We start from the raw sequence: 23,316 nt of genomic DNA, 5'->3' as shown, positions 1-23,316 counted from the left end.
ATGCTGGAATCTACTGCAAAAGAAAAGTTGCTCGAGAAACTTAGCTGGTCAAGCAGCATCTGTTGAGGAAAACGGACAAACTGCATGAAACAGGAAATAAGCTTTATGCTAAGGAATCTTATTTCCTGTTCCATGCCAATTATATATTTGCCTCTGTCTCTCACACATCTATTAACATTACGTGGTAAACACATCAACATATAAGTTCTCAATAATCTAAACTTATATATGTTTTTGAATTGAAAAATTTAAAAACAAAATGTTGAGCAGAGTCTGTACTCATTGATACCCCACCACTTTGTGAAGTCTCTTCAAGATATGCCTACCCTGTAGAAGTTTAAATCTTCTCTTCGGCAGGAGATCAGTGAGACCTCCCCTTCTCACTGCTCTCCCTCTGTGATCTCTGCTGCCCTCTGACACTTCAACCATATGCTCACCCAGACTCACAACCACAGCAATGTATCCTTCCCAGGAAATCGTCTTTGCCACCATCTTGTTCCACATTGCTTCTAGATTAGTTTTCAGGCCCCCCAGTTTGGACCCATCAAGGATCCCAGGTACCTGCACTCAATTGAGTGTTTCCCCCTCCAAGTTCTGCACGCTACCCTCTCCGCTATGCGGAGATACCTGCAGGCCCCATCTCAGTCTCTGTCACAGCTCCAGGTCTCTCACTCCTTTGCCTGCCATGGACCTCTTCGATATTTCATCCTCCACCAGATTCATGCTTTCAACTGCCAATTCTTTGCCTTCCTTGCATCCAGGAAGGATCAGAAGGTTGCTGACCTCCAGACTGTGGATCCAGCTGTCTTTCCAATGGCCCTGGACACCTACAGACTGTGGATCCTGCTGTCATCAGCTCTGGCTCCAACAACCACAGATGTCTTCAGACCACCAATTATATGGCTTCTAGCTCTGGCACCAGTCCCAACCTCAGCTGCCTATACTTCCAGGCCCAGATCTTCTTCACTGCCGCTGGGGCCCCAGGATCCTCTTCCCCCACCACCACTCCCCAACTCTCTGGCCCCCCTCTGATCCTGGCCCTAATCCCTGCCATGTCTTCACCAATCCCTCCAACTTTCCCCTCTGAGGTAGAGCATTCTGTCCTCAGCAAGGGCCTTACAATTGACCCTCTTTGCCCGCCACAATGCTCCAAGTCTACTTCTTTGGAAAAAGTTCTAAAATCCGCACCAATGACCCCTTCCCCCATCTCCAACCCTCCTCCTCTTCTTGAATACACACTCTGGTTCTCTGTTTGCTCTGGATCTTTTAATCTCTATTTGCCCATGAGACATCAATCTTCAGCACCCTCTCTCCTCCTTGAACCTTACCCCCTCAGAATGCACTGCCCTCCATTCTCTCTGCACCAATCCCAACCTGCAGGTAAAGGGGGTGCTGCTATATTGTGATGGACTGACCTCCACCTTACTAAGGCCAGGAAGCAACTTTTTGACACCTTCTCTTACTGACCCCTTGAAAAGGACCTCCCACTCAGTACCATCAGGCTATTGTCTCCCGCACCACCATCAACTCTGGTGAACCCCCATTCAGTTCACCAAACTCATAGTTCCCTTACCCACCACACTGCTCACTTCTACCTTCTGCCCAAGATCTACAAACCTGACTGCCTGGGTAGGCCCATTGTCTTTTCCTGTCCCGCACCACTGAACTTGTGTCCGTATACCTCAACTCCATTCTATCCCCATTGGTTCAGTCCCTGCCCCTCAACATCCACGAAACCTCACATGCTCCAGATCTTAACAACTTTCAATTCCCTGGACCTGACAGTATAATTTTCACCGTGGATGTTCAGACCCTATACAATTCTATCCCCATCAAGAAAGCCTTAAAATTCTCACATCTTTCTCACCAAAAGACCCAACCAGTTCCCCTCCACCATCCTCCTGTCTGGCAGAACTGGTCCTCAGACTCAACAGGTTTCTTTGGCTCCTCCCATTTTCTTCACACTCAAAGGCACCCGCATGGGCCCCAGCTATGCCTGCCTTTTCGTTGGCTATGTGGACCAGTTCATGTTCCAGGCCTTCCCTGGTAATGCTCCACAACTCCTTCTGCACTACATTGATGACTGCATTGGTGCTGCTTCACACACCCATGCTAAGCTCCTCAATTTCTTCAACTTTGCCTCCAACTTCCACACTGTACTAAAGTTCACTAGGTCTATCTCTTCTTGATCTCTGGAGACTAACTGTCTACCGGCACCTTTTATAAACCCGCCGATTCCCACGGCTATCTTGACTGTACCTTTTCCTACCCCGTCTCCTATAAAAGTGCTATTCCCTTTCTTCAGTTCCTTCGTCTCCAGTGCATCCATTCCCTAGATGAGGCTTTCCTTTTCAGGACATCAGAGATGTCCTCTTTCTTCAAAGAGGGGTTTTCTCTTCCTCCCCTTTGATGCTACCCTCTCCCACATCTCCTCCATTTCCCAGATATCAGTGCTAACACCATCTTCCAGCCGCCTTAGCTGGGATAGAGTCACTCTTGTCCTCAGCTACCTCACCACAAGCCTCTGCATCCAACACATCACTCTCCGCAACCTTCAACGGAATCTTACCATCAAACACATCCATCTCCCTTCCACTCTCCTCTTCCCACAGGGCTCGCTCCTTCCCCACTAATCACCCTCTTGGCACGTATCCCTGCAAGTGACAGAAGTGTTACACCTGCCCATTCACCTCTTCCCTCATCCACATTCAGGGCCCGAAACAGTCCTTTCAAGTGAAGCAACACTTCACCCACGAATCTTGTTGAGGTCATTTATCATATCTGGCAGTCCCAATGCAGCCTCCTCTACTTTAGTGAGATCTGACATAAACTGGGGGACTGTTTTGTCAATACCTCTGCTCCATCCACAAAATGTGGAATTTGCCAGGGTCCAACTATTTTAATTCCCACCTTCATTCCTGTTCCAACATGTCGGTCCATGGCCGCCTCCTCTGCCACGATGAGGCTACTCTCAAGGTTGGAGAAGCAACACACCATGTTCCATCTGGATAGCCTCCAACCTGAAGGCACGAACATTAATTTCTCCTTCCAGTAATTTTTTCCCCTCCTTTCTTCTTTCCCCCACTCTGGCCTCTTGCTTCTTCTCCTCACCTGCCTCAACTTCCTGACGATACTAAGGTCCTTTGAGTACACAGTCCTCTCCTTCACATGTTCTACCAGTCTGTTGTTGCCAGTACAATCTTCTATGCAGCGGTGTGCTGGGGTAATGGCATCAACACGGGTGATGCCAATAGGCTCAATAAACTGATCAGAAAGGCTGGCTCTGTTACAAGAGTCAAACTGGATACACTGAAGGCTGTGATAGAACAAAGGACCCTACAAAAAATCCTGGCAATTCTGGACAATGTTTCTCACCCTCTGCGTGTCACCTTGGTTGAACAGAGGAGCACTTTTGGTAACGGACTAAGGCTGCTCCAAAGAGCGCTATATGAGGTCATTCTTAACCTTGGCCATTAGGCTCTATAATAAGTCAACCTATAGCCAGGGAAGCAATGACCTTCACCTGTTAGACTACTTGAGGTAACTTATTTTTTTATTTTTTTACTTCTCTTCTAATATTTGTATATTTGTATATCTGTGCACTTGTAATGCTACTGTGACTTTGTAATTTCTTTTGGGATCAATAAAGCATCTATCCATCACCTCCCACTGGTGCTCAATCTTCTTCTCTTTCTCTCATGGTCCCCTCTCCACTCCTGTCAGATTCCTTCCTCTCCAGCCCTTTTCCTTTCCCATCCACCTGGCTTCACCTATCACCCTCTGGTTTGTTCTCCATCCCCTCCCTCCCAATTTTATTCTGGCATCTTCTCCCTTCCTTTCCAGTGTAGATGAAGGGTCTTGGCCTGAAATGTCGATTGTTTGTTCATTCCCATAGATGCTGCCTAACCTGCTGAACTCCTCTAGCATTTTGTGAGTTTATGCTGAGGAAATGCTTAATCATACACAATATGGATACATGCACTTAAATGAGGGAAAAGACTGGTTTTACATACTGGCCAAACAGGATAAATTATCTATCACTCATGTCCAGTTTTGTAAATGGTGTCCATCTTTAGAACCCAATATCTAGAACTATACATAGCAGTAAGTTCTCCACACCTTGATTTAAACACTTGTGTTCATATGTTTACTTGAAATTTATTCAATTGCACTGTACTTGTTCTGGCACAATTTTTCTGATGATCAGCATAATCAATAGAAGAAGATTGCAGAGTTTTTAACAACTAATTCAATTTTTGCATTTCACATTCTGTCTTAAAATTCAATTTAGAAGTAAATCCCAGCAGAAGAACCAGATATTCCCCCATGAAAGTTAGTCTCAATAGTTTACAGATCTGTAGGAGATCCCCTCTAGATTATTTTAAAAACTGCTAATTCTACTGCTGCAAGGACCTTAACAGGTACACTCTGATTATTTCAAATATAGAAATGACTGTCCACAAACTAACTACAAAGTAAATAACTCAACCATAGAAACATGGAAACCAGAAGATGGCAACCATGGAGGCTTCAATCTGCTCCACCATTCAAAGCACCCATGGGTGATCAGGTAGCAGAAGAGTATTAAGAAAAATCTTTGCAACAGATTGTCCTTTCACTTCCACAATTAGAAAACAGGCAAATTGATGTTAAGCGTTAAATTTTCAGAAATGCTCTTTTTAAAATGTTTTTTGTGTTGGCACTCTGCAGTTAATAAATAAGCTTGAAGGGAATATCTAAGTATAAGACTATTGATGTTGTGAAACCGTATAGATCATAAAATCTTAATATTTACTTAGAAAAAAAACAATTAATATTGCATTGGACTTGATAAAAGTACTTCTGGTAAAATAGTTTGAAGAATTGGGCACAAAATAAAAGTCACTATTTACTACTTGACTTCCATACTGCTACAATTACCACCATCCAATAAGTAAATACCATATACAATTCTTACTGCATCTGAGCTTGCTGCCTCACTAAGGGCCTGTAGGTCTGAGGAAGTGTGCTGGAATATTTCTGGAAGTTGGGCCAAGACGTAGATCAGAAAGCTAGATGGTAAGCACCTATGGCATTGAAAGCCCAACAAGAGTTTTTCAGAATATTTAATTATTAGTTAAGTTATTGCTTTATTCCTTTATTCCAAGGTGTTTAAGCATCTAGAATACAGAATGGAGCCAGATTAATACTTAGATAAGGTACGGTCGTGTTTCTCTCCCATCCACATTGCACATTTTTGTCAGACAAATTTGGTGATTGTCCATGTCAACAACCAGCACATTCCAACTCCAAAGCCTGATCTAACTGCAAACGCAGCATATCATTATTATTCTCTTTAAGTGCAGGAACACTTCCAGGTATTTAGGACAAGGATAATATCATTGCAAATTATGGTTGCACTAACTTACCAAAGGGCAGATCCTTTTGGAAAAAATTCTTATCATAGATATAAAAAGAGAGGTACTGGAAACTTCTGGGGATTTCAAAGTAAAAGTCTTCACCATAAAAAGGGCTGCAAGAAAAACAAAGTTGCAACATGAGATTAATACATTCTAGCAAAACAACAAATATTTAAAGATAAAAATGGTCATTAAACTATTCATTATTATTGACAATATATCTCTTATTCTTCCACAAATAAACATATTCATAAACTTTGAATGAAATGCTATAAAAATTCTGAACTATAATTGGAGCTCAGGATCACAAAGAAAGTGCAATAAGATAAAGGAAATGCTCTGACTGAATACATTTAGAATTTCAAAGTAGATCTCCATCCATATAAACATCTTCAAATAACACAAAATGCTTCTTAGATTCAAATACAACCAATGATTTCCACAAGAAATATACTGTATTTTGCCAGAACGAAAACCACACACAGGATCCACATCAATCACACCTTTTCAATGATATTTCAAATACTATGCTCATATCATTGCACTCTGCCTTTGAAATTATGGGCTCAAAAAGAACAAGAATCTAGACATTCAACCTGGTGTCAACAGGCTGTCAAAGTGTAATAGTACCCAGATGAAAATCAATCTTTACTGCACACAATTGATTGGATGAATTGATCAAAGCTTCAACCATGAAGTTTTTAAGAAAAGATCTTGAGGACTCAGCAATAATGACTTACAATCACTCCACTTCTTGAAGTACCACAACGTGAGCAACTATTGATCCAAATATGAACAGTATTATTAACCTAGAAATTTACAAATGACATGTAGTTCTCTAAGAGATCACACAGCCTGAAGCAGCAAAATAAAACCAAATAAAAGAAAATCATTTAAGCTCCCATAGATAGCATACTAAAGTCAAGTGCTCTTTGCAACACCAAGTAATCTCATAACTTTATATTTCAGTGTTACTCTTGTAATTTACAGATTCCAAAACAAAAGAAAATATTTTTGGCTGTGCCTGATAAAAAACGGTAGCTTATAATCACATACGTCAAATATTCAAACAGTAAGCAATCTGAACCTGAACTGCATTTAGTCACAGGGAGGATTGGGCAAGTTTATCATTCCAACAGAAATTATTTCAGATCCTTTTGCAATACCATCAACCACCAGAATTCATTTAGGCTTTTTAATACAATTGTCTTTTGCTGTTCCCAGGTCTAGCATCAGAATAGGTAGGAATTGGCATATTTTTCCCCCAAAGCAGAATTAGATGCAATAAAAGTTTGTCAGTGTTAAAATTTGAAGACTGAAGAACAAAGAAAATGTAATGAAGCATATATGATTACCAAAACACTCGGAAAAACCCAATTAAACAGAATTTAATAGCCACATTTTTTTCTCATCTAAGCTCAAAATATATCATCAATATGCTAATCATTCAACCGGGCAGTAAATGGACAATGGTTTGGCAACATTATGCTGGAAAACATAATTGGAGGAACTGAAAGGGAAAAAAGGAGAAGTTAATTTACCACCTGCTTCTCCACATCTGTTGCTTTAGTTTGGAATGAAAGACTGCCTATTCTCTCATGCATTTTGTTAACAAAATCCACCCTCTGGGAGCCATAAGTCAATTGAGTGGAACCACATTCAGGATTTTGAACTAATGGAAATCCTGCGAAGTCGCGCAATTGTTTGATAACACCTACAGAAGGGTTTAACATTTCCATCCATTTTTATTCCCAACTTTTACAGATGAACGTTAATATGGTTTTATGTTTGGTTTCACCTCTGCCTCAAATCCTTTACACAGCACTCAATAGGACAATCTGCACCTTCAGCAATCCAAGTAGAAGCACGAAAGGAGGTTGGCAGGGTAAGGTGTGATTAAGAACACCCTCATGTTTTTGTTCTACACTCTTAATAGCAGATAAATATACCCAGCAGTGCAATTGAAATAAAGAATATCGAATGTAAACTTTGGATGGAAGTGCCAAAATTTCAAAATGAAAAAGGGTATTTCTGCCAACAATAACCACACATGAATTGAACACTGTTGACTCAGAGTCTTTGGTCCATACATGGGAACAGAATGTTGAAATGGGGCAACACAATATTCTCTTCAGAAAGGCTGATGGAAGTTAAAAATGGTCACAGTAATTATTTCCCCACATTAAAGTGAGTCACAACAACAAGATAAATTGCAAGCTAAAATGCAGGAAATCTCACTGTGCAAGATGTTTGAGATATTGGCCAAATTTGCAACAAATAATCAGTTCCATCACCAAGATTACATCTATATCTGAACTCACCTTGGTTCCCCATGACTGAATTCATTTGCCACTCAAGCCTCATCTTTGTCTTTTATTACGTTTAGACTTAACAACTTAATGTCTTTTACAGCCCCAAATCTTCAGCTCACAAGTCTTTGTCACCCATCACTGAACAACTTCAGCATCTGATCCACGTGTTAAAAGTTCTCAGCCTGGTTTCCAAAGCTACTGTATCTTACTTCCACCACTCCAGAACCGATCAATTCTGTCTTCATTTTAATCATTTCACCATTGGCAGTATTTTTTTAAAAAATACTCTTAAACCCATTTCCTTGTGCAAGCTTCATTATCAAATTTTGTGATATTCCAACATGAAGTGCCTTAGGTGATAAACTAAACAATCCATTGTAACACTAGCTGAAATCATTTGTCCATTTTACATGGTGAAGTAGTTAAAAATAAAGCTCACACCCAGGGTTGCTGATTGTGCCCTCCTTCAAACATTGTGTTATATTCACTACTTGTCATCTTCCACTAAAGTGTGAATGTACATCTGCCACATGTCAACAATCACCTTTTGAAGTCACAAAGTCATAGCGAGGTAACATGGAAACTGACCTTTTGGCCCACCAAGTCTACACTGCCATCAACTACACACATCATACAGAGAGCGCCTAGAGGAAACCCATACAATCACAGGGAAATATATGCAAACTCAACACAAAACTATGAATCATACAGTGAACAAAAAGAGCCAACTGGAAATCAGGCGCATTCCATACAACTTATTCATGTCATATCAATCCCATCACCCAGAACTTGGTCCACCGTCTTCTACACCTGGGCAATTCAAGTGCTAACCTACAGGTGCAAGAAAAAGTTTGTGAACCCTTTGCAATTACCTAGTTTTCTGCATTAATTACTCATAAAATGTGATCTGATTGCCATCCAAGTCACAATAATAGGCAAACACAATCTGCCTAAAGTAATAACACAAACAACTGTACTTTTCATGTCTTTATTGAACACAATGTTTAATCATTCACAGTCTATGCTGGAAAAAGTACATGAACCCTTGTATTTAATAACTGGTAGAACCTCCTTCAGCCGCAACAACCTCCACCAAACATTTCCTGTAGCTGATCAGATGTGCACAACAGCAAGGAGGAATTTTAGACCATTCTTCCATACAAAACTGTTTCAGTTCATCAGTAATTCTGAGATACCTGGCCTTCTCAGATCATGCCACAGCATCTCAATTGGGCTAAGGTCTGGACTCTGACTTAGTAATGCCAAAACACAAATTTTCTTCTATTTAAACCATTCTGTTGTTGATTTACTTTTGTGTTTCAGATCATTGTCTTGCTGCAGCACCAAACTTCTATTAAGCTTCAGGTGACAGACCACTACCCTGTCATTCTCCTGCAAAATGTCTTGATACAATTTTGAATTCATGGTTCCCTCAATGATTGCAAGCTGTCCAGGCCCTGAGGAAGCAAAGCAGTCCCAAACCATGATGCTCCTTCCATCATGTTTCACAGATGGGATGAGGTTTTGGTGTTGATATGCAGTGCCCTTTTTCCTCCAAACAAAGGTGTATGCATTTTTGCCAAAAAGTGCACATAAACAGATCTTTCTCGATAAGAGCTGGCTCTGTCAGTAACAGGGCAGGGCACCTCTAATCTCATCTCAATGATTGGAATGCCTGACTCCAAATAGCTTTTGTATAAGGCATTAACCCCAGAGGTTCACATTCTTTTTTGAATCTAGACAGTGATTGTTTAAATGGTGTACTCAGTATTGACAAGAGGAAGTACAATTGTTTGTGTGTTATTAGTTTTAGGCAGATTGTGTTTGTCTATCATTGTGACTTAGATGAAGATCAGAACACATTTTATGAGTAACTAATGCAGAAAACCAGATAATTGCAAAGGGTCCACAAACTTTTTCTTGCTACTACTTAAATGATTTCAGCAACCAGCTTCAACCACTCTTAGGCAATGGGCTTCAGCTACATTACACTCTTCGTGAGGTCCCTCTCATTTTCCCTCCAAATCTCTTCCCACTTAGTCATAGTCATACTTTTCTGATCCCGGGGGAAACAGGTTTTCGTTACAGTTGCACCATAAATAATAAATAGTAATAGAACCATAAATAGTTAAATAGTAATATGTACATTATGCCAGTAAATTATGGAATAAATCCAGGACCAGCCTATTGGCTCAGGGTGTCTGACCCTCCAAGGGAGAAGTTGTAAAGTTTGATGGCCACAGGCAGGAATGACTTCCAATGACGCTCTGTGTTGCATCTCGGTGGAATGAGTCTCTGGCTGAATGTACTCCTGTGCCCAACCAGTACATTATGTAGTGGATGGGAGACATTGACCAAGATGGCATGCAACTTAGACAGCATCCTCTTTTCAGACACTACCGTGACAGAGTCCAGTTCCATCCCCACATCACTGGCCTTATGAATGAGTTTGTTGATTCTATTGGTGTCTGCTACCCTCAGCCTGCTGCCCCAGCACACAACAGCAAACATGATAGCACTGGCCACCACAGACTCGTAGAGTATCCTCAGCATCGTCCGGCAGATGTTAAAGGACCTTAGTCTCCTCAGGAAATAGAGATGACTCTGACCCTTCTTGTAGACAGCCTCAGTGTTCTTTGACCAGTCCAGTTTATTGTCAATTCGTATCCCCAGGTATTTGTAATCCTCCACCATATCCACACTGACCCCTTGGATGGAAACAGGGGTCACCGGTACCTTGGCTCTCCTCAGGTCTACCACCAGCTCCTTAGTCTTTTTCACATTAAGCTGCAGATAATTCTGCTCACAGCATGTGACAAAGTTTAGACAAGACTTAACCTTCATCTCTACCCCAAACCCATATAGCATAGTTTAAACTACTTCTGACGTGGGTTACAATTTTCTGCAGTCACCCCTTCTCCGCCCCTCATAATTTTATACACTTAAATTCACATGCCCTCTAAACTTCCTCTGTTCCAAGGAGAACAGACCCAGCTTCTCCAGTCTCTCTTGATAAATGAAGTGCTCCAACCCAGACAACATCCTGGTGAATTTCAGCTGCACCCTCTCCAGTAGCCATCGTGTCCTTCCTATACTTCAGTGAACAGAACTGCATACAAAACTCCAACTGACATCTTACCAAGGATGTATAAAGTTGGAGCAGAATCTTGCTAGCTCTACTTTAAATGTTGCTACTTTACTGACTTTTACCACATTCTATTCTTATTGACTTGCATTTCACCAGGAAAAACAATATACCTACTCGTGTTCGGGAGGTTCTGGTCATCTCAATATCTTTTATTCTTTCCTAAATCTATTTCAGACGAGACGACATAGAAAACAAAGCAAATTAATTTTATTTCAATACTGCACTAATTCTCTTGAAATGTGTAAGTAGAAAATTCCTTAATTAAAGTTAAAAGTAGCAATTCCAAACCTCAACCATGGAAGAAGTTTTTGCAACTGGCAGTTACTGGAAGCTAGCTTATCAAATTCAGCTCTGTACCAATTCTATTTCCTTGTACCTTATGAGAATTTCTTTTCATATTTTTTTGCTAAATTCGACACTGAAGAACTTCAGCTTCAAAGGCTAGTAATGGAAAAGCATATTAAAGTTATCATAAACATCAGTTATGTATCATAATCAACTATTTCCTTCACCACGACACTAATATCAGTTTGGATGACAGTTTGCCATTCACTGGAAGCAATGCTATCTTGCGTGCTGCAGGTCTTGCTGAGGCCTTCCAGAATTTTCTTCTTTTTATCTTTAATCAAATTAGACCACACTAAGCCAAGCAAGGTACACAAGAGATATTAGATAAAATGCCAAAATAGTTTGGCGAAAGATTCTGTTTACAAGGAGGGGCAGAGAGGCTTATAGTTTAAGCAGCTACAAGTGTTATCCTAACCACTTCCCTCCAAATAAGGGAACATGAGGCTCATAACTGTCATTCCACTAATTAGTGAATCCAGATTTATAATACTCAAATAATTAATGCTTTCAGTCACTTTAACTGATGAAAGATAAGTTTAATAAAGCATTTGTTCTTTAGTATTTGTAATTTAATAAAGGTCAAGATTAAAATATCTCACATCTTCAAACCCAGCAGGTTTATATATTTCCTGATGTTGTTAAAATTGTTTTTAAAATCAATTTATTGATTTCCCTTTTTATGACCATTCCTTATCTATCTCTCATTCTCCTTTCACATGTTTATAGTATAATGAAAACAGGATAACTGCTGGATAATTATTGTTCCAAGACACCTCACAGCATTCACATTATTAAAAAACACATGTGGCTTCCTTACATTCTGAGGTTTGTAGGTAAAGGCTTTTCAGTAAATGGTTTGAGGTTTCTGTAAACAAATCTTCTAACACTTCCTAGAACCCTAGATGATGTCAAATTCCACAATTTTTTTTAACGCATGGCCAACTGTGCATATGGAAGAGAGAGATGTAACAGATGAGCAGGGGTAATAATGTTTTTTATACAGAGCAAAATACAAGTATTCATATGAATCTTTGTTGAGTGAATCATCATGAGGCATTGCAAAGGAGCAATAGCAGACAATTTGATAATGAGGCAAAAAGTTTGGTCCAACAGATGTTTTAAAATGAGTGCGTAAAAGAAAGAATGACAGAGAAAGATAAATGAAGCTATTTAAGAAAGGGAGCTTCAAAAGTTAGGGTCTAAACAGCCAATGGATGAGCCAAACTAATACAATGAAACAAGAAACCAACAAGTTACAGACGATCAGGTAAAGATGTGAAGGGATTCAAATATATGGATGAGAACATTTGAGATAATGTAACAATACTAAACTGGCTAGTGGACACTTGGTAGGCAAGATGAATAAAGCTTGGGACAAGCATCCCTTGGTGAGTGAGCAGTTTGGAGACAGTGACCAAAATGCTCTGACATTTACCAAAACCTTGGACAGAAGTAGGAGAAATGAGAAATGAGAAATTAGTTAATTGGGGGAGGGCAAATTATGATGCTAATACGCAGGAATTTGGGAGCGTAAATTGGGTTTGCACAACGGAAATGTGGAGTTTGTTTAGGAGCACTTCCATAGGTTGTTTGTCCTAGGGAAAGGATGGCAGGATGGTTTACAAAATAAGTAGAACCATGATTTGCAAGAATCAGGAGGAAGAATGAAACATGCTTAAGGTTCAGGAAGGAAGGAACAGACAGGGCTCTTGAGAGTTACAAGGTATCCAGGAAGGAGCTTATGAATAGACCTAGAAGAGCTAGATGGGGACACGTGAAGGCGTCAGTGTTTAGGATTAAGGGTTACATTGATCTTGGGTGTAGGTTAAAAGGTAGGCACAAAACTGTGGGCTGAAGGGTCTGTGTAGTGTTGCAATGTTCTATATACTATGTCCTAAGTAGGTTACAGCAGCTGAATATTGGACAACGTGATGTTTAAGTGTGGTAAATTATCTACCAGGAAAGCACTGAAATACTTTAAACCTGAAGCAAAATCATTCATAATGATTTATAAACAGCAGGTGAACTAATCAGGGCAGTTGGAGTTCAGCTTGTAGTGGTGGGCTTGTATAATCTTGATGACAGGACAAGATAAAAATTTAATCTTGGGGTCAACCACAACACAGTTTATGTGGAGTCTGGTTTATAACAGATCACAAGAACAAAAAACATATTTTAGCCTCGGGAGTAGCCAGGAAGGGGCTGCACAGATAAGAATGGAAGTTAAAGATGGTGGTTTTATTATTTACCATATTTAGCTACTGTATATGAATTCCATCATGTTATCAAATCAGATGCAATGAAGGCACTAGGACAAAGTAAGGTCTGTCCCTTTAGCAAACATTTGGACTCTATTGAGAAAGCAGATGCAACCATAATAGGGGGAATTCGGAGGGAATGATATTCTACACACATGGGATTCAGTAGCACTGCTATTAAGTTATTGAACGATGATCTACACTGACTGCTAGAGAATTCAAATACAATGAAATAAATAAGGTATATTTTTAAAAAGGTAGCCTTGGCAACGGTAACCTTTAAACTACCAGATTATCATAAAAATCCAACAGTTTCACCACTATACATCAGGAAAGGGAATCTGCTCACCTTACCCAGTCTGGCTTTTATAAGATTTCAGATCCACCAATATAATTGCTTTCTTTTGTTCAAGAGCAAGTGGATATAGAGAATTGCAAGTGATTTCCACATCCTCTGAAATAATAAATGGAAAAAAAAGCTCTACCCTGCCACTGGAAGGAATGCTTTAAGGATATGAGAAAAGTATGCTTCTGTGCTACTACTTCATTCTCTTCACAAAATGATTAACCATAATAACAGTCAAAATGTGACAACTGCATCCTCATTTTCCAGGTCAAGAGTACAACACTGCACAGTACAAGTTACTGTATTACTTAATTACAGAGGGCAAGAATAGTAAGATCAGGCAGATGAATGCGTGGCTGAGAAACTGGTGTAAGGGGCAGGGCTTCAGATTCTTGGATCATTGGGACCTCTTCTGGGGGAAGTATGACCTGTTCAAAAAGGACGGGTTACACCTGAACCCGAAGGGGACCATCACTCCTGGCGGGAAGGTTTAATAGAGCTGTTAGGGAGGGTTTAAAACTAATTTGGCAGGGGGATGGGAACCAGAATGATGGAGCAGAGGAGGGGGAAAACAGAAATAAATCTAAGATAGTGAGCAGTAAAGATGCCAGGAAGGACAGTTAGGTGATGGGACAAATTTGCAGCCATTGGGATGAATTGCAGTGCACTAAAGTTACAGTGCAATCAAAGCAAAAAGTACCAAATACTGGACTTAAGGTGTTATACTTAAATGCATGCAGCATAAGGAATAAGGTGGATGATCTTGTCGTACAGCTACAGATTGGCAGGTATGATATTGTGGCCATCACTGAGACGTGGTTAAAGGATGCATGTCTCTTGGAGCTGAACATCCAAGGACACACGGTGTATCAGAAGGATAGGCAGGTAGGCAAGAGGGGGTGGCGTGACTTTATTGGTAAGAAATCATATTAAATCATTAGAAAGAGGTGACATAGGATCGGAAGGTGTAGAATATTTATGGGTTGAGCTAAGAAATAGCAGGGGTAAAAGGATCCTGATAGCAGTTATATATAGGCCTCCTAACAGCTGCAGTGATATGGACTACAAATTACAACAGAAAATAGAAAAGGCTTGTCAGAAGGTAAGTGTTATGATAATTGTGGGGAATTTTAATACGTGAGTTGATTGGGAAAATCAGGTCGGCACTGGATCTCAAGAGAGAGAATTTGTAGAATGTCTACGAGATGGTGTTTTAGAACAGCTTGTTGTTGAGCCCACTAGGGGATTGGCTGTACTAGATTGGGTATTGTGTAATGAACTAGAGGTGATTAGAGAGATTGAAGTGAAGGAACCCTTAGGAGGCAGTGATCATAACGTGATTGAGATCACTGTGAAATTTGAGAAAGATAAGCTGAAATCCGATATGTCGGTATTTCAGTGGAGTAAAGGAAATTACAGTGGCATGAGAGAGGAACTGGCCAAAGTTGACTGGGAAGGACGGCAGAGCAGCAGCGGCTGGAGTTTATGTGAGAAGTGAGGAAGGTGCAAGACAGATATATTCCAAAAAAGAAGAAATTTTCAAATGGAAAAAGGATGCAACCATGGTTGACAAGAGAAGTCAAAGCCAAAGTTAAAGCAAAGCAAAGGGCATAAAAGGAAGCAAAAATTAGTGGGAAGATAGAGGACTGGGAAGTTTTTAAAAGCTTACAAAAGGAAACTAAAAAGGCCATTAAGAGGGAGAAGATTAACTATGAAAGGAAGCTAGCAAATAATATCAAAGAGGATACTAAAAGCTTTCTCAAGTATATAAAGAGCAAAAGACAGGTGAGAGTAGATATAGGACTGATAGAAAATGATGCTGGAGAAATTGTAATGGGAGATAAGGAGATGGTGGAGGAACTGAACGAGTATTTTGCATCAGTCTTCACTGAGGAAGACAGCAGTATACTGGACACTCAAAGGTGTCAGGGAAGAGAAGTGTGCGCAGTCACAATTACGACAGAGAAAGTACTCAGTAAGCTGAATAGTCTAAGGGTAGATAAGTCTCCTGGACCAGATGGAATGCACCCTCGTGTTCTAGAGGAAGTAGCTGTGGAGATTGCGGAGGCATTTGCAATGATCTTTCAAAAGTCAAAAGATTCTGGCATGGTTCCGGAGGACTGGAATATTGCAAATGTCACTCCGCTATTTAACAAGGGGGCAAGGAAGCAAAAAGGAAATTATAGACCTGTTAAGCTTGACATCGGTGACTGGGAAGTTGTTGGAGCCGATTGTCAAGGATGAGGTTACGGAGTACCTGGAGGCATATGACAAGATAGGCAGAACTCAGCATGGTTTCCTTAAAGGAAAATCCTGCCTGACAAACCTATTACAATTTTTTGAGGAAATTACAAGTAGGCTAGGCAAGTGAAATGCAGTGGATGTTGTGTATTTGGATTTTCGGAAGGCCTTAGACAAGGTGCCGCACATGAGGTTGCTAAACAAGGTAAGAGCCCATGGAATTATGGGAAAATTACATACTTGGATAGAGTGTAGGCTGATTGGCAGGAAACAAAGAGTGGGAATAAAGGGATCCCATTCTGGTTGGCTGCTGGTTACCAATGGTGTTCCACAGGGGTCTGTATTGGGGCCACTTCTTTTTATGTTGTACATCAACAATTTGGATTATGGAATAGATGGCTTTGCGGCTAAGTTTGCCGATGATACAAAGATAAGTGGAGGGGCCGGTAGTGCTGAGGAAACAGAGTCTGCAGAGAGACTTTGATAGATTGGAAGAATGGGCAAAGAAGTGGCAAATGAAATACAATTTTGGAAAGTGTATGGTTATGCACTTTGGTAGAAGAAATAAATGGGCAGACTATTATTTAAATGGGGAGAGAATTCAAAGTTCTGAGATGCAACGGGACTTGGGAGTCCTCATGCAGGATACCCTTAAGGTTAACCTCCAGGTTGAGTTGGTGGTGAAGAAGGCGAATGCAATGTTGGCATTCATTTCTAGAGGAATAGAGTATAGGAGCAGGGATGTGATGTTGAGGCTCTATAAGGCACTGGTAAGACCTCACTTGGAGTACTGTGTGCAATTTTGGGCTCCTTATTTAAGAAAGCATGTGCTGACGTTGGAGAGGGTTCAGAGAAGATTCACTAGAATGATTCCGGGAATGAGAGGGTTAACATATGAGGAACATTTGACTGCTCTTGGACTGCATTCCTTGGAGTTTAGAAGAATGAGGGCGGACCTTATAGAAATATTTCGAATGTTGAAGGGCATGGACAGAGTGGATGTGGCAAAGTTGTTTCCCATGGTGGGGGAGTCTAGTACTAGTGGTGGGGGAGTCCAGTGGGGCATGACTTAAGGATTGAAGGGCGCCATTCAGAACAGAGATGCAAAGAAATTTTTTTAGCCAGAGGGTGGTGAATCTGTGGAATTTGTTGCTACGGGCGGCAGTGGAGGTCAGGTCATTGGGTGTATTTAAGGCAGAGATTGATAGATATCTGTGTAGTCAGGGCATCAAAGGTTATGGTGTGAAGGTGGGGGAGTGGGACTAAATGGGAGAATGGATCAGCTCATGATAAAATGGCGGAGCAGACTCGATGGGCCAAATGGCCAACTTCTGCTCCTTTGTCTTATGGTCTTAGTTAATACCTGTAAGAGTTAAATAAAACAGCCAAAGCAATAAACAACCACAATTGGAAAACATTTAATTGGAAGCATAATTTAGCTGCCTATTGTGAGTATATCCCAAGACACCACAGATCTTCAGAGCACAAATACAAACAAAATCTGAATTGCAAATAAAAATTTGCACCAAGTTAATTGATTCAAAGAATTTCCTGTTTTCCTGTTTATATTTACTGAATTTTGTTCCAAGCAATTCATCCCTTCATCCAGTCACATAACAAACTTCAAATCTAAAAAAATGGAGATACATGGAATTATTTCAGCCTTGCCTTGCACGTAGATGTTCTGCTACCATCACAACATATTTGTTGCATAAAGCTGCTTATGGGTTAGCTTACAAAGGTAAACAGTTCTTTAGGGCAATATGATCTCAGCTTCATAACCTAGGTTCAATTTCTCACTTTTACAGCATTAAGTAATCTAAACCAGCGATATGTAGAGGCATTCACAAACTGTATGGTTTCCAGTCTGATAGATTAGTGACTGGTGATCTTTTTTCCTATTATTCATTTTCAAACTCTGGGTGTCATTGGCATCTATAATCCATCAATAATTGAAGCACAGCAATCTTTTGGCTGTACAGGAAGTTCCATCATGTATTACAGACTCACTGACGAACAAGTGTGATATTTTCAATTCAGTTGGTGTAAACATGGGGCGGAACTTGTAAGTGGTGTTGATTCTATGTACCATGTCATCCTTTGTATAGAGCTGATGTTGAAAAGCCTAGGCAAGTAACATTTGTGGTCTTGATATAGAATGTAGTCACATTCAGTTCATCTGTGAAAATTTAGCTCATTGGTTCATGTACGTGCCAAACTCCCCTGCTATTTTCGATAAATACATACCAACTCTCCCTGGGTTACGAATATCCGATTTGTGTACAGTCCTTATATAGAACAAACACGTGCTTAGAAGGCCAATGGGACAGATTCACTAACTATCATGGGACTGTAGGCAAGTTCTGTATGAGAACTCAGACTGCATCAATATCATTGCATCTGGCAGGGAAATCTGATTGGTTGAGTTAAATACCCAGGGTTTAACAAACGGACAAGAGTAGCAGTCAGATACATTGTGTTTACCCAGAGAAAGACTACAATGACCATGAAGCCTTGCGTGGGCACCAGTGTACGTGCCAATTTTTTCTCTATAAATCGTTTTTGGCGATCCTGTTCGGGGGTGGGGGGGGGTGTTAATCACGACCAGAATATAGGTGATAAGTGGCTAATACACTCAATTTCATTTCTAAAAGGGTTTATCTAACAAATTTAATATTAAACACACAGCGCATATTTTCCTCACATGAATATTGTGATAAGTCAATTATCAGGGGAGGACAGGGGAGCTTGAAGTAAGTGTTGAACGAACTTCCAGTAGAAGTGGCAGAAGCAGGTTCGATATTATCATTAAAGAAAAATTGCATAGGTATATGGACAGGAAAGGAATGGAGGGTTATGGGCTGAGTGCAGGTCGGTGGGACTAGGTGAGAGTAAGCGTTCGGCACGGACTAGAAGGGCAGAGATGGCCCATTTCCGTGCTGTAATTGTTATATGGTTATATAAGTAAGTCAATAGCATCATAACATTTTAAGTAACATTTGGATATTAAACACACAGCACATACTTTCCCCATATGAACATATAAAATCATTGCAACACACCAATATCGCTGAATCAGTGGGAGCCCTGGGCTTGTTTCCCTGCAACAAGACGGTCCCATCGAAGGGTGATGGGAGACAGCGATACTCGAAGGGGGTTCCTTATGTCCAGTCTATTCCGCAATTCGGTTTTCATTGCATTCATTGCAGAAAACTCCGCTTCGCAGAAAAACGTTGGAAATGGAAGCAACGTTTTCAGTGCTTTCTTGGCTATCTCAGGATATTTAGCCTTGACTTTGATCCGGAATGCCAGCAGAGATGTTATATCAAACATACTTTTCAGCCCACCGTCATTTGCAAGCTTGAGGAGTTGATCTCCTTCCCGCGCTGACATGGATGACACTTGCGTAATGACCTCGCGTGCGTTCAAGCTCAACAGTGGCCGTGACAGGGAATGAGGAAAGGTGCAGCTGACTCATATCGCCAAATCATATCGCTTCTTTGTGACCCAGTAGCACATGCTTTGCGGCCCAGTGGTTGAGGACCAATGTGCTAGACAGCATGGAAACAAGTCAACCTTCCTTCACGTCCACACCCACCAGTAGGTACCCATCCACATTGATCTCATCATCCAACACTTGGCCAGTAGCCTTCAATGCCTTGATTGATTGATTAAGTGCACATCTCAAAACGATTTAACCAAGATCAATTAAAAGAATTTGTAAACGGACAAATTTCTGCTAGTCAAGTGGATCCAGGAAAATTAGACATAGTGGTAAAATTAGATTCAGGCCCTTTGAAAAAAGGACTAGGAGAGATTCCTTCATGCTGACACTGATGGCCTACAATTCCCCCTTACAAAACGTCAGACATAAATTCAATAATTTTAAGTTCAGATAACCAATTGATAAAATTGAAAATCTTAGTGGTGAAGATTGCATATATGGCCAAAATGGAACGACATGAAAGGCAGCATCTAAAAGAGGAATTCTTGCTGTTTTTGGAATATGAAATATTATGTCTAAAATATTCAACTAAATGCTAAGCATTTAGTTCTACTAACCATTATTTTAACCAATTAAGTCTATGGAAGCTGTTCCTTTATGTTCAATTCTACAAAAAATATATAGGTCCTTCTAAGTGCATTGTGCAATAAACTTTCCCCTTTATTAAATGTGCTTTTCTACATCAACAGTTGTGCAGACAGTGTAACAGTAGACAAGAAAATAAAGATATTCCCAAACCAGAAACCGTGGATGGATAACGAAGTACAAAATCTTTTAGAAGCACGCAATAATGCTTTTAAATCTGGTGATCCCTCAGCATACAGTGTTGCCAGGTCAAACCTGAAAAAAGGCATGAAAAAGGCCAAAGGCATCCACAGGCAATGGGTAGAGGACCACTTTAACAGTGCTAACAATCGGAGCATGTGGAAAGGCATCAGGGCTATTACTGACCACAGGAGTAACCCTGTCTGCCCCCACAGTGATGTCACACTGGCCAATGAACTCAACACCTTCTGCCAGTTTAAAATTAACAACAATGTGAGGAGTGCAAGAATCCCGGCCATAGAGGATGAACAGGTTCTTACACTGAGCACACATGATGTAAGGCGTACGCTGCAGAGGGTCAATCCACGAAAAGCTGCAGGCCCAGATGGAGTTCCAGGATGGGTACTTAAAGACTGTACTGAACAACTGGCTGATGTATTTACGGGAATTTTCAATTTGTCTCTGTCTCAGGCAACAGTCCCCAAGTGCCTGAAGTCAGCCATCATAGTGCCTGTCTAGAAGAAAACAAACATCAACAATTTGAATGACTATCATCCGGTTGCCCTCACACCAACAATAATGAAGTGCTTTGAGAGATTGGTCCTCTCCCACAGTAAAGTCACTATCCCTGTTACACTGGACTTGCATCAGTTTGCCTATAAAGCAAACAGGTCCGCAGAGGATACCATCTCATTAGCTCTTCACACTGTCCTGACACACCTGGAGGGAAAGGGCACAGATGTGAGGATGTTGTTTGTTGATCATAGCTCTGCTTTTAATACTGCCATCCCTAGCAAGCTCATCTTCAAACTCCACCAGTTAGGCCTCAGCTCATCACTCTGCAACTGGGTTCTGAATTTCTTGTCAGAGCATTCACAGGCAGCGAGACTGGGCCATCACCTGTCCTCCACTACTATCCCGAACACTGGTACACCACAAGGTTGTGTATTGAGTCCCAAACTCTACTCCCTCTTCACTTACGACTGCGTACCTGCATTTAACACCAATACCATCGTCAAATTCGCAGACGACACAACAGTGATTGGGTTGATTTCCAACACAGACAAATCAGCGTACAGAGCGGAGGTACAGAACTTAGTGAGCTGGTGCTCAGAGAACAACCTGTCTCTTAATACAGCAAAGACTAAGGAGCTAATTATCAACTTTGGAAAGTCACGGGATGACGAGTATGCTCCAGTCTACATTAACGGAGACGTAGTGGAGAGAGTGTCCAGTTTCAGGTTTCTGGGAATACACATCTCAGAAGACCTTACATGGTCCAGTATCACCACAACAATAGTTAAGAAAGCACAGCAATGCTTGTTTTTCCTCAGGATGCTGAAGAAAGCTAGTCTACCTGAACAGATGCGGGTGACCTTTTACCGCTGCACCATAGAGAGCATCTTATCATACTGCATCTCTGTGTGGTATCTCAGTTGTACAGCAGCTGATAGGAAAGCACTTCAGCGAGTCGTCTCTAGCGCACAGATCATCGGGACACAGCTCCCAGCCCTGGAGGACACCTACAGCTCACGCTGCCTAAGGAAAGCTACAAGCATCTGGAAGGACAATACACACCCATGCAATCATCTGTTTGAACTTCTTCCATCTGGCAGACATTATAAGACTTTCTATGCCCACACTTCCAGACTGAAAAGTAGCTTTTTCCCCAGAGCTATAATTGCTCTGAACCAATCGATCAAGCATCATCCATAAATTTGTTAAATTGTTACTTGTAATACTGGTTTTATGGCTGTCATGCATCTGAGCTGCGCTTTTGTACTGCTGGACATTGCTTGTACTGGCTGGTTACTTGATTTTATTTATTGTTTATTTGTTGTTTTATAGCGTTGAGTACAAGAGTTGCGGGGTATATGGGGTGTCAGGGAGGGGTAGCACCTCTGGTGGGGGAACATGCCGCGTCCTTTTCAGGGCGGTTAGTCCACCTTTGGTCCCCACCTGGCACTCAGCTCTCACCTGTGGCTCCCCGTAGCTATTTGCATGCGACAGCAGCCACACTCCGGGCAACGGCTTCGACAAGCCAGCTAAACCAGGCGAGGGTAGCCGACGGGTCTCAAACCCTCGGTGAGATAGGGAGTTGTCTATCCCAGCATGTGCAGACAGACTGCGGCAGATTGAGCGGACGAGACCAATGGAAGGTCCAACGGTTAAGAAGGCGGTCTCTGCAAGCGTCGTGGAATGTGTAGAGCAGGACAAGACACGGAAGACGTCCTGGTCATCCACTGCGCCTAGTCCCATCTCCAGCCGTCTAGACTCTGTCTTGCCACTGGACCCAGATGGGAATTGGGAAGAGAGAGTGAGGCTGACGCTGCGCAACTCTCCCTCACTTAAATCCAAATCACGCGCTAGTCTCGACACCATCATTATGGTGTTGAGGTCCTCATCGACGTCAACGATGGATGAACAACAAGAGTTGCAATCTCTTTTTCACTGTATTGGTGCATGACAAATTGTACTATGCAATGACAATAAAGACATTTCATTTCATATATCTGATTTTCGTGTTTCCAAAGACAATTCAAAGCAGGGCACCAGTTGATGTTAATGATCTGAGTCTATATTAATGAATTATAGGATATATTCCTTATTTAAAAGTAAAATCACCCTTTACAAATTCACTTTCTTTCTGTTAATGACTCCAAGGAGTCATTCAGAATATTTCCTTCTAATTACTTAACAAAGTACTGTCAACTTAATAGGTTTCATAAGTCTTAATTCCCACATTACACAGATAATTATACAAAAGGTTCTGTTATGAGTTGCTGCTCTTTGCATGTCCTCTCCAACCCCCAAGGGATTGGCCAACAGAGTAAATGGAATTTTTTGACACCTTTATGGGAAATAGAGGAGAGAAATGCTTGAAGAACATTTCAAAAAGTTTTCTATAGATCCTTACTATCCAGGACATGCCCTCTTCTCAAGACTAACATCAGTGAGGAGATACAAGAGCCTGAAGATGCATACAAATTGTTT

At 41.1% G+C, this 23,316-nt stretch overlaps 1 protein-coding gene across 1 annotated transcript in view; it reads right to left on the bottom strand.

The window, feature by feature from the left end:
- rasa2 (RAS p21 protein activator 2) overlaps positions 1–23,316 on the bottom strand; it is a 172,582-nt gene that overhangs the window by 99,648 nt on the left and 49,618 nt on the right. Inside the window, exon 3 of the mRNA XM_072255071.1 lies at positions 5,409–5,512. Coding sequence (XP_072111172.1) covers positions 5,409–5,512 — 104 coding nt within the window. The remainder of the gene's footprint in view (positions 1–5,408; positions 5,513–23,316) is intronic.

The sequence above is a fragment of the Mobula birostris genome, chromosome 4, assembly GCF_030028105.1.
Source record: "Mobula birostris isolate sMobBir1 chromosome 4, sMobBir1.hap1, whole genome shotgun sequence".
Taxonomy (NCBI): domain Eukaryota; kingdom Metazoa; phylum Chordata; class Chondrichthyes; order Myliobatiformes; family Myliobatidae; genus Mobula; species Mobula birostris.
Note: the sequence above shows the minus strand (reverse complement) of the source record. Positions and strands in the feature narration are given on the sequence as shown.